We start from the raw sequence: 17,432 nt of genomic DNA, 5'->3' as shown, positions 1-17,432 counted from the left end.
TGTCTGATGAGTAGATAAGTCAGTACTGACAGAAACATATGAAAGTACAGTCTAAGATCCTTCCTCATGTGACTCTATAATGGTCCATACAGAGAAGTCAGAATTTATATTCTGAATCCATGATTGATTTACTTTGCTTATTGCATTTGTTACTTCCTTGGTAGTGTATTCTCTTTCCCTCTATTAAGTCCTGCAGCAGAGAGGATTCCAGTTAAATCACATTCTGCAAATATTTTCAAAGGAAGAAGAGCAGTCTCATTATTACAAATCTGCATTGAGTTCACCATAATGCCTATGCTCAGAGGTAAATGAAAACCTGCAATACGAACATGGTGAGAATTATTCAGATGTCTAAAGAGATGAGTGAGCACAAAATCTGCTACAACAGTCTGTATAACATAGTAAGTGAATTCAACTCTGTACCTTTCGTTAACAGTTGCGCTAACTTCTCCATCTCGGTTCTGTTATCAATTTCTTATTATTTTGTGTTCTCTCTCTCTCTCTCTCTCTCTCTCTCTCTCTCTCTCTCTCTCTCTCTCTCTCTCTCTCTCTCTGTGTGTGTGTGTGTGTGTGTCCATGCTTGCATGTGTGTGTGTGCCTGTCTCTGTCTCTGCCTTTCCCTGTCTTTTCTCTCTCTCATTTGTGTGTGTGTGTGTGTGTGTGTGTGTGTGTGTGTGTGTGCGCGCGCGTGCGTGTTTCCCTCATTTTTTGCTAACAGGAGGAAGAGCTTTACCTCTTCTGACCAGTGTAATATGGCAACCCAAAACCGGAGCATTACCCACCCAGTCACATTTTTCCTCATTGGGATCCCAGGTCTGGAGGAAATACATTCCTGGATCTCCCTGCCTTTCTGCTGTATTTATCTTCTGGCCCTAATGGGAAATACCACCATTCTGGTAGTTATCAAGACAGACCGTTCTCTCCGAGAGCCCATGTTCTACTTTCTGGCCATCCTTTCTTCAGTTGATCTTGCCCTTTCTACAGCCTCTGAGCCACGTATGCTCTGAGCCAAGTATGCCCATGAAATATACTTTGGTGCCTGTGTGGCTCAGATGTTTTTGATCCATGCCTTCACTGGCATGGAGGCTGAGGTTCTCATGGCCATGGCTTTTGACCGTTATATAGCCATCTCTGCTCCACTCCACTACACAACCATTTTGACATCTAGGGTGCTGCTGGGCATTAGCATATGTGTTGTTATTTGTTCAGCCTTGTTAATATGTCCAATGATCTATCTCATTTACCGCCTACCATTTTGTCAAGCTCATATGATAGCACATTCTTACTGTGAACACATGGGCATTGCAAAATTGTCCTGCGGAAACATTCATATCAATGCAGTGTATGGCCTTTTTGTGGTTTCTTTATTTCTTTTGAACCTTGTGCTTATTGGCATCTCATATGGATACATTCTCCGTTCTGTGTTCAGACTCCCATCTCAGCATGCACGGTTAAAAGCCCTGAGCACATGTGGTTCCCATGTTGCTGTTCTCTGTGTTTTTTATATCCCATCAGTCTTCTCTTTCCTCACTCATCGATTTGGACAGAACATACCACACTATATTCACATTCTTGTTGCAAACCTATATTTGGTCATTCCTCCCTCACTTAACCCCATCATTTATGGTGTGAGAACAAAGCAGATAAGAGAACGAGTTCTTCATGTATTTACTAAAAGGTAAGATTCTCTCATATTGTTTGATCCACCTAGGAAGACTCATATTCTTGTTTCTGTGAATAGTCCCTATAACTTGATGTGAGCTACCAGTTTGCAAGAGTAGATGGCTTGGCTCAGCCTGTAGATTATAACATATTCCTGTAGAAACTTCATCATATCTCCAAGTCGACATATGGTTAGACTAGCTTGTACAGATTGTTCTTATACAAGAGTATGTAGAAATTGTTTATGTGGACTTATTAAGAGCTCTGTGTTCCTTTTCTATTTTCTTCCATTCCTGTATGCTTGTAGACCTTTCTTTCATTTGCATTAATATTGAAAGATAAACTAAGATTCAAAACTCAAAACTATTTGCCTCTGTTAACACTGTGTTACTGAATATTCCTCTAAAGCCACTGCCTTGTGTACAAAACAATTATCACTAAATTGGTAGTTTATATTTTAATAATCTGCCAATTATACAAGACTCAGTATATTAATAGACAAAGCAAACTCTTATTTTCAAGAACATTTACCACAAAGCTCCTAGCAATGTATGTTTAACTATTCTGCATTAGCTCCTTGTAATTGCTTAGCACTGTAGCTAGTCTTGCTTTTTCAATTTACTTTTTGATCTTATAGTACTCTTTTACAATATCCAAGGTGCCTTTTCATGAGTCTGTGAAATAGTTCTCATTCTGTTTAAGAAAGAAGAGGAGAAGCTGAGAATAATCACTTTTTACATGAGGCTAAAGGGGGTTTTCAAGTGATTTGCCAACAAAGTCAAAGCCTAGAAATGAAATACGTGACTAAATAAATCAAATTACATCTTCATACTTTTATGCATTTGAAACTAAAAAGTCAAATGAAAACATAAGGGAAACTGCTGCTAGGGGGAAAAGTGCACAATCCTACACTTACTCATGTCCAAGAGAGCACTTATTAAGGCATATGCAATGTTGCCTTTAACAATGACCTGACACAGTAACTCTCTTCTGTTTTAGTGGCAAAATCTTGAGTGTGATTTTGCCAAGCAAAAATATTTAGTCTGAGAACAAGCATGGACTTTTGTTAGATCATTTGTTTTTTTAATTACATAGATTAAATCTTTTAGAATAGCATTTTATTAGTTTTTGAGACGTTTATACAAATAACCTTTATCACCGTATCCTTCCACCTCTTCCCATATCCATCTCAACCTACTTTTCCACTCAAATGTTCATCTTTTCTATTATTTTCTGTTTTTTATTATTTTATCCAAATATACCACTAACAACCACTTAATGCACATAGTCAGTCTGCAACACTCTACCAACAATTACTTAACACACAGTCACTCTCCAACTATATGCCACCACCAACCACTGGAAGGCTATTTTCTGTTTTTAAAGCCCTTCAGAAGCAGAACAATATTGGAGCCTACTTTTAAAATTTTACATTGGTTGCTTTCCACAAACTAATGACAAGTTCCTATTGCTGAAGATAACACCTATAAAAACCATTGAACACAGAGAAGTTGAGCTGGTGAGTAATTAGAGCCTTTATTCTAGTGTTCATGGTACTGGAAGATAATATGCTTACTACTGATAAAGGGGAACCTTGGCAAATTCCATGGCAGATAAGGCAGGGGACAAATGTGTCAGGCAGATAGTCTTAGTAAGGGGTTTTAATAGAAAGGGAAGAGGGGGGAAGAGCAGAGGTAAAGAGATGCAGAGACTGAGACAGGGCAGAAGAGAGGAGGGAGACAGGAAAAGTCCTGTCTGCCCCAGGGGAACAACATGATAGAGAGAGGGAAAGAAAGTGGGAAAGGGGTTGTAAGTGGGCAATGGTGGTCTGTTTTTAGAGGGGTCATTTGCACCTGCATGTGAACTAGTAGTTATGGAATGCTGGGCAGACCAGAGTACCACCTAAGTAAATTCTGTGGTCAGCATAATGCCTGCATCCTTACACTACCAAAGGAGAAGTGTAAACATCAACACAGCTGCAAATCCTTGTTATAGAATTATGACCTACTTGCAAGACATTCTACTACAATAGTGGCATAAAATCTGTGGGAATAATCAACAACTCCTTGAGATTGAATTCATCCTTGACATTGCCCAGGTGGCTAAGAACCTGATACGAGATTGACTAGGGACACAACGGGAAAAACCAAATAGTACTGTTCTGCTAAATAAATGAATCAATAAAATGACTCCTAATGACATTCTACTATACTCATAGATTAATGCCTTGCTTAGCCATCATAAGAAAAGCTTCCTTATACAGTAGATGGACACAACTATAGAAACCCACAGCCAGACAATGCTAGAAATTTTGAGAGATTTTGGAATACTCAGTCCTAAATGGGAAGTCTCCATAAAATCCCTCACTTCAGGGCTCACGAAACATTGAAGACGAGAAGGAAGGAAAGTTGGAAGACCCAGAGGGGATTGAGACCATCAAAGAAATAAGGCCTTATGAATACAGGAGGATCAATTTACATATAAACTCATAAGACTGTGGCAACATGTACAAGGACTGCACTGTCCTGAGCCAGATGGGATTCCAGTACTGACAGAGAAGTGGGTACAAATCCCCATTTCTAACTAGAAGCTAAATCCATGATATAACCATTCCCAAAAGAAAATTTAGTTTTCTTTAACAGAGTCTCACTGAGGATACTAACTACTCAGAGGACCATTACAAAAATAACTCAGTGATATATTTGAAGGTTCTTTGTCTCATAATGTTTAGTCAGGAAATTTATTTTTAGTTTTTTTATGTTTAAATTAATTGTCATTATTAATATTGTTTTACCTTAGAGGTATTTTGTGTATATTTTATGGCTTCCATTTTATGGGATTCATCTATGTGCTAGCATGTGTCTCTGTGTCTATATATGTTTCTTGTGCTAGCTGTTTGTCTCTTTTTCTTCTGTTTATTTGTTTTATTCCCATTTCAATTTATTTTCTTTCAGTTCTCTGATTTTATTATTGTTATTATTATTAGCATTATTCCTGTTTTTTCCTAAGGAAAGACAGAAAGACTGAGGATTCAGATGGGAGAACATCAGTTGGGAGGATGCTGGAGGAGCTGTGGAAGAGAAAACTGCACTACGAATGTTGTATGAAAAATTATTTTCAATAAAAGAAAATCTCAAAAGAAATAGAAAGCCCTCTTATTGAGTCAGTAAGGAAAAGGCATTTGTGCCTTCCACATTAAAGAGAGAGAAGAAAATATATAGATAGATTTGCTGATAAAATGTCACTCAGGGTACCTCTTTGGCCTAACTATCAGGAATGTAGAGATTAGAAATAGAGACTGGAAGTTAACTATGAAGCAAGAGTTGATCATACATGTCTGTAAGTCCAGTGCTGTGAAGCCTGATAAATATAGATCCATGATATCCTGGAAAACTTCGCTGCATAATTATTTCCACTCCCCTTTGGGCTACAACTCAATAGATTTTCTCAGGAAAGAAGAGAAAATAAAACTAATGATAAATAAAACAAAACAAAAGAAGGAATAAAGGCAACATCTATGGGTTGTAAATGCTTTTAGAAGGTTAACCAGGAGGGTGTCTACTCACTCACATCCAAAATTGATTTAGGAAATCCTATTTTGCTGCCCTATTGTTACTTGAAACTTATAGTGTTTGTATAATTTAAAAACACCGCCTGGGAATACAGCATGGGACTGATCAAGACCCCCTGAATCTGGGTGTCAGTGAGGAGGCCTAGGTAATCTATTGAGCCTTGGGCAGTAGATCAGTACCCATCCCAAGTATACACATGGACTTTGGACTCCCATAGAACAATGTGAGGTGCACTCTCACCCTGAACTCTTGGGGAAGTGTCTAGGCCCTGCCCTATATGAAATGACAGACTATGGACACCCCCATGGAAGGCCTCACCCTCCCTGGGGGAATGAGGGGATAATGGGGGGGGTATTGGGGGGAGGGCACAGGAGGAGGGGAGGGAAAGGGAGAGGGACCTGGAACTGACTTGTGAAGCAACCTTGTTTCTTATCTAAATTTAAACTGGAAAATAAAATTAAAAAAAAACCAAAAAAAACCATCACCCATAAAAAATCATAATGATATTTATTTACTTAGAATCATGTCCCATCCACATAGTAAATTATCACTACTTAAAGTATTCTTCAGTAATTTAAGACTAAACATTTCTGGAATCTCTTTTTACATTTAAATAATATTAGAAATATTTTGTCTCATTCATATTTTATTAATCTAGATCCCTGATACTTTGAATTGTTGTAGCCAATGGTGCAAAATTGAACCACAATCTTAAGGTAATGAAGTAGAGACTTTCCCTAGTTTTTTCTCTTGCAGCCAATCTCAGCATACCATTTGTTAAGTATATGCTGAAAAACTTGATCAGTGTCTATTAAACAGAATATCAAAATTAGTTAGACTCATATGATGAAGTTCATAGAAATTTTGTCACATTTTACAGTTTAAGATTAGAGTGAGATTGACTTCACTGTGCTCATTTCAGGCCATCTTTCAATACTCTAGTTTTAAAGAGCTGAATTCAAGGAAAATAAACTACCTATATTCTATTATTTTAAAAAACCTTATTGTATCACCAACAAAGGAAATTACTATTAGTAAATATGGCACCTTTAACATGAAATTCAATGGAAAATATACAGCATCTGTTACAAAAGTGACTTTTCTGGACTTACTGTGACATTAAAATCATCCTTTAATGCTTTTGTCCTAGTCACAAAAGTAGCTCTATCTCTTAGTATCCTAGTCACATTTTGAATGAGGTTAAGATGTTTAGTCCATGTCTGTATGTTGACAAATGTTTGTTGAATTGGTTGAACATTTGGTAAATTCACCAGGGTCACATTTGGGTTGGAAGTTTACCATCAAGATACTTTATTCCCATTCAATTACTTTAATATATGAGTTGTTACTCATGATATCAGCATCCTCTTGTTGGATGTGAATGAATCACATACTTCACCTTCCTCTGTGTTTACTTTGTCTATAATATGTGAGCTGGTTGGTCAAATGATCTTTCTCAGCGGAGATCTTTCCCTTTGTTCTTGCACCACAGATAACCCCCGCTTATATATAGTATGAGTTTGAGCTTTAAGACGCAGAATGTTACATATTAAAAACATAGGCATTAGAACTTGATTCCAAAGTAGGTGTGTCGTTTCTAGTGAATTATTTGCACACTCATGCTATAAAGGGGTTTTCTGTGTCTAACTTCCATCATTTAACAGATTGTTAGTCAAAGTCACCCATGAGAAACAACCAAATACCAAAGGCAAGCTCATGTTTCAACAGCAGTTAAACAACAAAGATAATTACTCACAAATTAATAAGAACTTGTCTAGCAACAAAGGGTTTCTAAGCAATAATGTAGTTGTGAGGTATATAGTGATGGCTTCCAAAGCTAAGAGATGTGATAACTGCTATGATAGCATTGTTTCACTAGAAAAGTATTTATTTGGAATGAGGATAAACAGTAAACTTTCAAGAGAATGGATAACAAAGTTGTTAACATTTAAATATTCTCAATATGCGAGTTGAAGGGCATACTGGAGAAATAATGCAATTTGTTCAAGTTGTTTGTGATAAAACAAACAAAAATTTAATGTGATTCATAGTGCACATGGACTCACACAAGCACACACAAACACATGCACACATACTCACTCATTCACCTAAATAAATAGTATTTAAATAAATGAAAACTTTAGAATAATTATAATCCAGGCCTGTTTTGTGAAAGTACATAACACACTTATTTGTATGAACCATAACCACAGATTATCCAGTGTTTTGTAAGCATCCAGTACTTGTCTAGTGTGTGCATTAAAAATATCAGAAAATATACAGCCTGTACTGATTTCTCCTTTGCTTTTTCTTTCAATTAACTTTATACTCTATCATCTTAAATAATTCAATACTCTTTCTTTGGAATATGATTTGATGGTTCTATAACATTTTACTGAATAAGTATCCCACTATGAACAAACCTTTCCCTCTCACGGGACATGAGCCATTTACTTTGTCTTGTTGCATGCAACATTTTGGCAAATAGTTCACCACCCACGTGGTCATCTTAACTAGATATTCTAAAAGTGGAATTTCAGGATTAAAACATATGTCGTGACTGTTGCAAGACAAAAAAAAATTTAATGTGATTCAAATGGTGAAACATCCATGTATGAAATTCCTCTCACTCTCACTCTTAATATACCCACATTGGTCTCTATTTTCTTTCTTATATTATATGCCATATTGCATTTGTTTGTTGTTTGTTTTGAATAAACAATATTTTGATAAAGTGTTTGCCTTAGAATCACATCTGTTTCATAATGGCTGTCACTACATCTATGTTCTCTAACTAGAAGATTGCTACTATTTTAAAACATATATCTTCAGTATCATGAAGGTTAGTTGTCAATATGACTAAATATTTGGTTGTTGTGAATAGTTTTATTATTCATAAATTACCATGAATGTTTTTAGAAAGTTGGGTGTTAGCCAATCCTCAAAAAATATATCATTATCAATAATTCAGGAAACCAAATGATAAGGAATGGAACCTCAGAATACTTTTTACTAAAAAATCCAAATGTTGAGGGCTGGAGAGATGGCTCAGCGGTTAAGAGCACTGACTGTTTTTCCAGAGGTCCTGAGTTCAATTCCCGGGAACCACATGGTGGCTCACAACCACCTTGTATGAGATCTGGTGCCCTCTGCTGGCATGCAGGCAGAAGGCTATATACACAATAAATAAATAAAATATTGAAAAAAATCCAAATGTTATCAATGTTGTCTAAATTTCAATTAAAACTACATTTCATTATCTTTTAAAAGGTTAGAAACTTCCCAGAACAAATGACTGACAGACAACGTTTTGTGGGTTTACATTAAGGATGGATGACAAATAAGATCCTCTCAAAAAAGAAGTGAGAGAATTATATTGGAGTAAATAAGAATTAATTGCAACAGGCTAAGAAGAACTATATAGTGTTGTCAAAATGACTAGTGAAGGGTATGTTCAAAGTAAGATGTTCTCAAAGATTTCTGCTTTTCTATAATTTTTCTATAATTTTCTAAAATTTCCACACAAATTCAGAATCATTTTTCTGTAAATGAGAATACAGGCATTATGTTAAATGAAATGTTTAAATGCCATGAATTACAATGAAAATAATTAAATTTACATAATTATTTATAGGATAATGCTTAGAGCATCATTATAGAGCAGTTGTCCCTTGTTTTGGAAGCAGGTCTGAAATTCACAGGAAACCTACAATGGCATCTATTTTTAGCAAACAATTATGCCTTTGTAAGTCACTTTCCACTGAAAACCCTTAGCAATCTTACTAAAAAATTTAAAATTGAAGAAAATAAACTCATGTCCTAAATCAGGCAAAAGAATGTATTTAGGTTTCACTCATCAATAAAACCAATTCAGGTGGTAAGCTTTGAAAACCTAAACACTCTGAGAAATCTCTTTCTTATGTTCTTGGTCCTTACACCATAAATAATGGGGTTCACCATGGGTGGTACAAGAAGATAGATGTTGGCCACAAATATGTGCACTTGGGGCGTCACTTTATGTCCAAACCTGTGGGTGAGGAAGGAGAAGAAAGCAGGGGTATATGATACTAAGATGACACAAACATGTGAGCCACAGGTGCCCAGAGTCTTGAGTCTGGCATCTTTGGAAGGAAGATGGAAAACAGTGTTGAGTATGAAGACATAAGAACAAATGATCAATATGAAGTCCACCCCTCCAGTGAGGAAGGCAACAACGAGGCTGTAAGCTCTGCGAATGCTCGTATCAGCACAGGCAATCTTGATGAGGGCCATGAACTCACAGTATGTATGGGAGATTATATTAGTCTTGCAATAGGGAAGCCAATTTAGCAAGAAAGGATGAGGACTTAGAAGGGCTATTCCCCGAAGTACAACAGCTAGACCTATCCTTCCAGTTACAGTGTGTGTCAAAATAGTTGAGTGTCTTAATGGGTTACAAATAGCTATGTAACGGTCAAATGCCATGGCCAAGAAAAAGCCTGACTCCATGGTTGAGAATGCATGGATTAGGAAGATCTGAGTGAGGCAAGCTTCAAAGGAAATCTCTCCATCATGAAACCAGAAGAGGCTGAGAAGTTTGGGAACAGCTGTGGTGCATACCACAAGGTCAGCCACTGCTAACATGCAGAGGAAGAGGTACATTGGTTCATGGAGGCTGGAGTCTGTCTTGATGATGAACAGAAGAGAACAGTTTCCCACTAATGCTAAAATGTAGACCACACAAAAAGGAATGAAAATCCACATGTGTGATGTCTCCAACCCAGGAATACCAATAAGAACGAAGGTTGAAGGATGAACATCAGACTTATTATAGACAGACATAACAAATGTCAGATGTCTTAGCTTCTTTTTCATGGATGTTTTCTATAAAAGGAGCAAAAATGATTTCTAAATTTGAAACTTCTCATTACTTAAAATGTACAGGGAGTACTTTTTTTACTGAAGGAATTACTGTACCTTTAAATGTATAGCAGAAAGTTATTTTATGGCATAAAATAATCAGCTATAATTACAGCATTACTCTGCCTTTGAAAACTTACTACTCAATTCAGAAATAGTTGATATGTGTAATGATATCTTCATGAAAATTCTTGTTCTAGTGGTATGCCCTGAACTCTTTGTTCTCTGTAACCACACAGAGAACAACTTTCATAATTTCTAGTTATGTATTAATGTTCTTATTTTCATTACTATATGAATTTCCAATTTGTCATATTATTGATGTGCAAATACAAATGAAGAAGACATTGGAGTACTAAAATAGAGATTTAAATGTTTGGAATTTCTATTATCCTTCATTGGAAAGAATTTGATACTGATTGAAAACTGAAGAATGTGTATGTTATGGTATAAAAGAGTAGAACATATTAATAAGAAAACTATTCCATGAAGGACTAGATGGGGATTGTTTTCCTTTCTTTGCTTTTATGTCTATTAAAAAATAAATTTTAGTGACAATACTTTAGAGAAATTTCAAATGACCCCGTACACGTATCTATGATACAGGGATACCAATATATTTGAAAGCCCAACAATAGCAGTGGATGAACGACCATGCACACTTTGCAAGACTAGCTGAGAACCATTTGAGATAACAGCAATATACATATATATGTATCAGAAAAAATATATATATTAGGAGATAAGCAAAGCAAGGTGTTATTCATGATAACTTTATTGTACTTTCCTTTTAATTTACTAGGCAGTTTTTGCAATAAATTGTTTATAACATTATTTTGGCTATTGAAACTTCTTTTAATTTATCTATGAGTCAAACATGCTCTCCTTAAAAACAAACTCTCCTTAGCCAAGTTAATAGATCAGGTATTCTTCATCAAACCTTCAGTTCATAAATTTTTCTTGCCTAGTATGTTTTTGTTCTCTGATACTCAACTCCAGAATTGTGCTGGAAATTAATGATTTCACTTGTTTAATTTTTAACCTATTATTAAAACACAACCTGTAAGTTGTATCAGTCTTATAATACATAAATTATTTTTCTCTTATACTTAGAAATACCATTGATACTGCTCCTAAAGTATTTACTAATACAGATAGTCTTGTATTATGGGTTGTTTATGATCATGCCTATTAACAGTATCCAAAAAATCAGACTTACAATATGTATTACAGACTGTGTGTCTATCAAATGTTAGATTCATTGTTTATTTTAAATTTTAAACACAAAGTATGTGCTCACTTCTACTATGTGACATTCAGAGAGCTTTGAGATTGAAATTCCTTTTTAGTTATAGAAATAGTTGAATAGCTAGGTCAAGGCAGGTTTGTAATTTCAATTAATGAAATTTCTAAACTGTGTCATATAGTTAGAAAAAGAATATAAAGAAAAATACTTGGAATGTCATTTAATTACATATTATCCTATGTTTCTAATCCTGTTAGCTATTGATAAGACATTTGTTCTGAAAATATCACATGTATTAACTCATAAATCTGGTATACCTTCTTGCTGTGGAGAGTCATAGTCACTTTACCACTTTAGAAACCTGGTAAGTGATAAATCTGGATTGTAGCTCACATACTATACTATTTTTTCATTATATGAAGAAGCTCCTCCAAATCTAATATTTTCCTTGTCAAACTAGACCATAATGCAAATCTGAAAACTTAGCTGAGAAGAAATTTTCAATTCTATAATTAAGATTAATGTATGTACTTCTTTCTTATAAGGTACATGTATTCTTTACAGTTAACACAAAAACATCTGGGATCAATTGCCCCAAGAAATCTTATAGAATCTGACATAAATGACTGCTTGCTTTGAGTAGAGTCCTGGAACTTCCATGTATCCCTACTTTATCATATAATGAGAGCTACTGTGTATTCATTACCTCATTACCAATTCTTCAAGCATCAAGATGCACATCCTTACATAGGCTGTAGTTTCTTCCATTGGTTACTGTGTGTCACGACTGAATCCAGTTATGGACAATTATCAGTTGCTTCAAGTTCCCAGGGCCAAGAAATAGTGATGATTTCCTCATGAAATCAAGAAAAAGCAATACAAAAGATTGGAAGTTGGAGATTTGAGATCAGAGACAAATTTAAGATCTTTGGAGTCACATCCTATTAACAGGAGAGTCTAGAAAGCTGAGTGGACAGGGAGACCTCCTCCATCTCTGCAACCTCCCCATCAGCAGCACTTTTTAATTGTTTGAATCTCAATATTTAATTTTAAGTAAACATGAAAAGAAAATATGAAGACTCAGCATTTTGAAAATAAAAGTGGGGCTCTCGTTTCACTTCTGTTGTCATGATAAAGTATCCTGACAAAAAAGCACCTTTGGGGAGAAGGTGTTTATATCAGCTGACACAATCACATCACATCTACTCAAGAGGAGATAAGGAGACGCATGCATGCTTCCTTGCTTTTTTGTTCTCAGCTCTATTTTTCTAACATTTTATAGTTCATGAGCCCTTTCCCAGGGAATGGTGCAACACACATTGGGCAGGGTTCCCACATCAATTACCTTAATAAAGATAATGCATTGCAGACATACCTAAACCAGCCTGAGTCATAATCCCTTCCCAGGTTATTGTTGTCTCTGTTAAGTTGATAAAAAGCTTGCCATGTTAAGGTCAACCTTGCTAGTTTTCTTAGATATAAAACTGGGAATTATATAAATTTATTGTTGCATGGCATTGTATTCTTCATATATGTGTTAAATATTTATGAGCACATTATGCACACACACATATATAACTAATTAATTCTCATGATTCAGAGATTCCATATTTAAGTATATATAGTCCGTAAAACATAACTGTAATCAAAAAAAATTGTGGCTTATTCAAAGCACTTTCAAAATTTGAGTGCCCTAATATATATTTTCTCAGAAGAGATTTGGCAAAGTAAGTTTTTTAAATTCTAATTTTAAATCTCATAAACAAAATTACCCTGTAAAATGTTAGTCTGTCTAATTTCCTCTCTTCCTACATCTCCTTATAAACACTCCATCAATATAGTGCTGAGATCACAAAGTGTCCCAAGAGCCAGAACTTGTCTTGTGCTTGGTAAGACAAGTTTCATACATAATAAGTTGCAGGGCTTTATGACAGGAGTTATATGTTAAACCATCACTACAGTCTCTAAAGAGAATGAAGTTTCTCCATATATACATGGCATCTGCCTGGGAATCCTTATATCTACGTATAGTGTGTGAGGAATGCATGGAAAGAAAGTTTTATGTAAACTTTACTGTAGGTGTCTTGTCAGTGAACTTATAATGGTGGCCACGCCTCCTTGGGCATGGCCTCAGACGGAAGTAGAAAGAAAGGGGCTTGAGATGTGGTTTTCATTACATCCTCGCCTTCAAGTAACAGGATGACACTCCAAGCTATTATGGAGTCACTTGTACTAAGTGTTAGGTTGTCAAATTGAAACTCTGAAGGGAACATCCTGAAATGGACTAGTCTTAAAGCACCGAACAAAAATTCCAATGACATCCTCCGGTTCCAAGTGATTTACAGCCCGGACGCCAACTGCCTTCACTGTATACACAGGACCCAAAGCCAATCTCCCTTCTTCCAGCCTGGCTGCTGCCATCCCACTTAAAACTGCAGCCACTGTTTGCTTAGGCAGTAAAAAAAAATCCAATGTCACTTGTTAGATAATTCTGTTCAAGTTGGTGGTCATGAATCAGGGATCCCAGCAATCCTAAAATCAACATACAGCTCTATTGTTGGAAAGAGCACATATATTGATCACAGAACATGGAGAAGTCAATCAGGTGCTGACTTGGCAACCTCTTTCATCTTGGTAACTTAACCCTGTGTCAAAGGTGCTATACAGTCACCTAGGGAAGAACAGTCATGAAACATGTTTACCTGGACATGAGCCCCACTAACTACAATATTAACCAGACTGACAATGCACACCCATTGGGGTGGTGGTATAAATATTGTGGTGGCTAACTAATGGCATTGTGACTTGTTAAGTCCTACTCTTCAGGTAGAAATTCACATCTGTAAACCTGACCAAGAACCCATTGCAGTGGTGGTCATGTACCTCAGAGGAGAACCTTTTGTTGTTATTTTGATGAATGGAAATAGTGTGAAATTTCTTTCTAGACACTTATCATCATACAAATAGATAAACGCAGCTCTTGTCTGACGTTTTTGGAAGCTTCTTATTGCATCCAAAGAGACTATATAGACAATAGGCCTAGGGGAAAATGAAATACTACTGTTTTGCTGAAGGAGTGCAGCAATAAAATGACTCCTAACAATATTCTGCTACAACCAGAGATCATTTCCATCATCAACAAAGCTTCTTGCGGTAGATGGGAATCAACACACAGAGCCACAACTAGACAATTTTTAGAGAGTTAGAGGCTTTGGAACACTCAGCACTACATGGGACGTCTTCATCAATCCCCTTCCCTCAGGGCTCAGGGAGCTATGGGAAAGAAAAGGCAAAAAGATTGGAAGAGCCAGAAATGACAAATGACAGTAAGGAAGTGGTGTCTTCCAGACACAGTAAGACTGAAGCACATATGAACTCACAGAGACTGTGGCAACATGAAGGTTGCCTGCACAAGTTCAAACCAGACAGGGTCCCAGCACAGAGAGGGCGAAGTGGAAATGTGTTCCCATTTTTAACCTAGAAACTTTCTTCAGTTGATATCTGCTTACAAAGTAAAACTTATTTTTCTTCAATGAAGTCTCACTGAATATATTAACCACACAGGTCGGCCCTATACCCAGCAGTAGATGGCCAACAAAAAAATGAACTCAGTGGTATTTTTTTGTAGATTTTTGTCTCACATTTATTTGGGCAATTTTTTTGCTTCTATATTAGGTTTCTGATTTTGTTTAGAGGTCTGCGTGTGTGTGTGTGTGTTTGTGTGTGTGTGTTTGTGTGTGTGTATGTGTGTTACCTGTGCTTTTTTCTTTTTTAAAATTCTGATTTGTTTGTTTGCCTGTGTGTTTTCCAAAGAGATAGAGAAAGGAGGCATGGTGGGAAGTTGGGAGATGATCTTGGAGGAATTCAGATGGGGAAATCATGTTCAGGATGTATTATAAGAAAAAATAGTTCTAAATCAAAAAGAGATATAAGCACAAGTAACAACATTCTGAAAATAACTCCAGCTACTCAGAAAATAAGGTCAATGATCAGTAAGTTGGATTTAAGGAAATTACAATGCTTCTTTTGTTCAAAAGAAACCATTTATAAGTGAATAGATAGCTAACCGACTAGGCAGAAATCTTTGCAAGCTATATAACAAATAAAGGTTAGACCATACTAAGAATTTCATAAGAGAAACACAAAGAAAGCAAAATATTTGATAAAAAGTTGAGAAAAATAGTTGCTCAGGAAAGAAGAAAAACAAATTGATAAAAATACTTTAAAAATTATCAACACCAGGGAAATGTAAATTAAAATTACATTGATGATTCATCTTACACAAGAGTAGCTATTGTGTTAAAACAGCAACAAAACAAAACAGAAAAAGGAACACAAAAATATACTATATTTGTCAGCAAGGTTGTGGAGAATGCTGAATCTTTTTGTTTATTTTTCGTGGTAAAATAACTGGTGTTAAAGTTGTTAAATAGTGAGTTTCCTCCAAGGGTAAATACAGAGCTTCCAAATGATCTAGATGTATCACGCCTGGACTTAATTAAAAGGACTCCTAATACCATAATCAGAGAAACCTGAACTACTCTGCTCACAGTAGCTAAGAAGTAGGACAACTTTGGATGTTCATCAATCAACGAATGAATATTTAAAAGGTGGTACATATGCACAATGGAGTTTTATTCTGTGGGAAAGAAGAACGAAATTTGAAGTAAAATGGATGTATCTGTAAAATACTGTATGAGATATTCTGGCCTAGAATTAACCACAAATATTCACATATTCACATATTCTCCCATATATCAAGAACCTAGCTATGGAATTTTAAAAATAGTATGTCTAATAATGGGTTCTGGTAAAAGCCAGAATGAAAAAAGTGTCCATAAGAGAATAGGAGTGGTAATAGAAGAACATAATACTCAAGAAAATGTAGGAGGATGCTAGGGTAGAAAAATCTACCCAGTGAGTGAGGTGAGCGAATAGGGAAGAGGAAAGCTGAGTAGGGAGAGTGATAACAGTCAAGAATATGAAAAAAGTCAGCCATATGGGAACCTTCTATTTAATAAGGTTAGTAAAAGTACTATCTAAAGCTTAAAGAACATTGCTGAAGGTGCCCTTGATGGTTGGATAATAATCTTCCCATAAGTCACAAAGTATGGAAAAATAGTGAGCTCAGTGTAATACACTTCCCTATGAGTCGTTGACGGGCTAGCTCCCAAAGCCCCTCAAACAGTGTAGGCTCTTTCCACTACTCTTAGTTGTCTTCAAGAACTTGATGATAAGCTTCTATTGCTTAACACACCATATCCTTTGGCCACAATCATAGGCAAATCAATCTCAGAGTGAGCTGAAATATTCCTTCATAGTAGCAAGTACTCATAGTTTCAGAAGGTTCTCTTATAGCTTCTGGGGGGTATTAATATTCTTATTCAGTTGTAGCATGAATTGTAATTGGTCAAGCAATAACAAAATGGAAAAATATAATTGTAAAGAGCAATCTTCCCACAGTACTCTATATTAATTATGAAGCTGTTGGGCTATTGGCCATTTGATGGGGTTTCTTGTTGACTAGATCTGACTTAATTATAATGCCATAACTGCTAATCTGAGTATTTCCAGGTGATCTTCTCTTACCAGAGAAAGGGTCCGGACCTCAGGTCCTACATGGTGACTCACAGTGTCTCTGTTTCCCAGAATACTCCACCTCTCCTAGTCCCACCTATCTTGCTTCCCTATTGGCCAACAGTACTTTATTTATCAACCAATAAGACATACATATATACAGAAGGACTTCACCCACCATATAATTCTTAAAGAAGATTTTATCTCTTTAATGAATAACTGCTACTCCAAGCTAGACTTCAAGATATTGTTAATTCAAAAATAAAACAAAACTCTTCATAATTTTCATTTTAGTTTTTTAAATAACAGCATCTTTCAGCATCCAGCCTCTTAAAGGCAGCATTGTCATTTTTGCCTGAATGTTTCAATGAGTTTACTTTTTTACCTCATATATGTGTCCAGAGAGAATTAGTCTTTTATGTCTGGACTATTAAATGAATGTAATATCCTATGAGGTTAATCATGTTGTCACAAAT

At 35.9% G+C, this 17,432-nt stretch overlaps 2 protein-coding genes across 2 annotated transcripts; one reads left to right on the top strand and one right to left on the bottom strand.

The window, feature by feature from the left end:
• Nucleotides 1-752: 752 nt before the first annotated feature.
• LOC121135220 (olfactory receptor 52J3-like) lies at nt 753-1,682 on the top strand. The gene is given in 1 exon segment (XM_040733699.1): nt 753-1,682. A coding segment is annotated over 1 exon segment (930 nt).
• Nucleotides 1,683-9,104: 7,422 nt separating this feature from the next.
• On the bottom strand, nt 9,105-10,088 carry LOC101833254 (olfactory receptor 52D1-like). Its single transcript, XM_005074087.1, has one exon. It carries the CDS (start codon nt 10,086-10,088, stop codon nt 9,105-9,107), a length of 984 nt encoding a protein of 327 aa, XP_005074144.1.
• Nucleotides 10,089-17,432: the final 7,344 nt, after the last annotated feature.

Source organism: Mesocricetus auratus, unplaced genomic scaffold (genome assembly GCF_017639785.1).
Source record: "Mesocricetus auratus isolate SY011 unplaced genomic scaffold, BCM_Maur_2.0 Super-Scaffold_4256, whole genome shotgun sequence".
In the NCBI taxonomy this organism is placed as follows: domain Eukaryota; kingdom Metazoa; phylum Chordata; class Mammalia; order Rodentia; family Cricetidae; genus Mesocricetus; species Mesocricetus auratus.
This window is presented reverse-complemented; position numbering and strand designations above follow the sequence as displayed.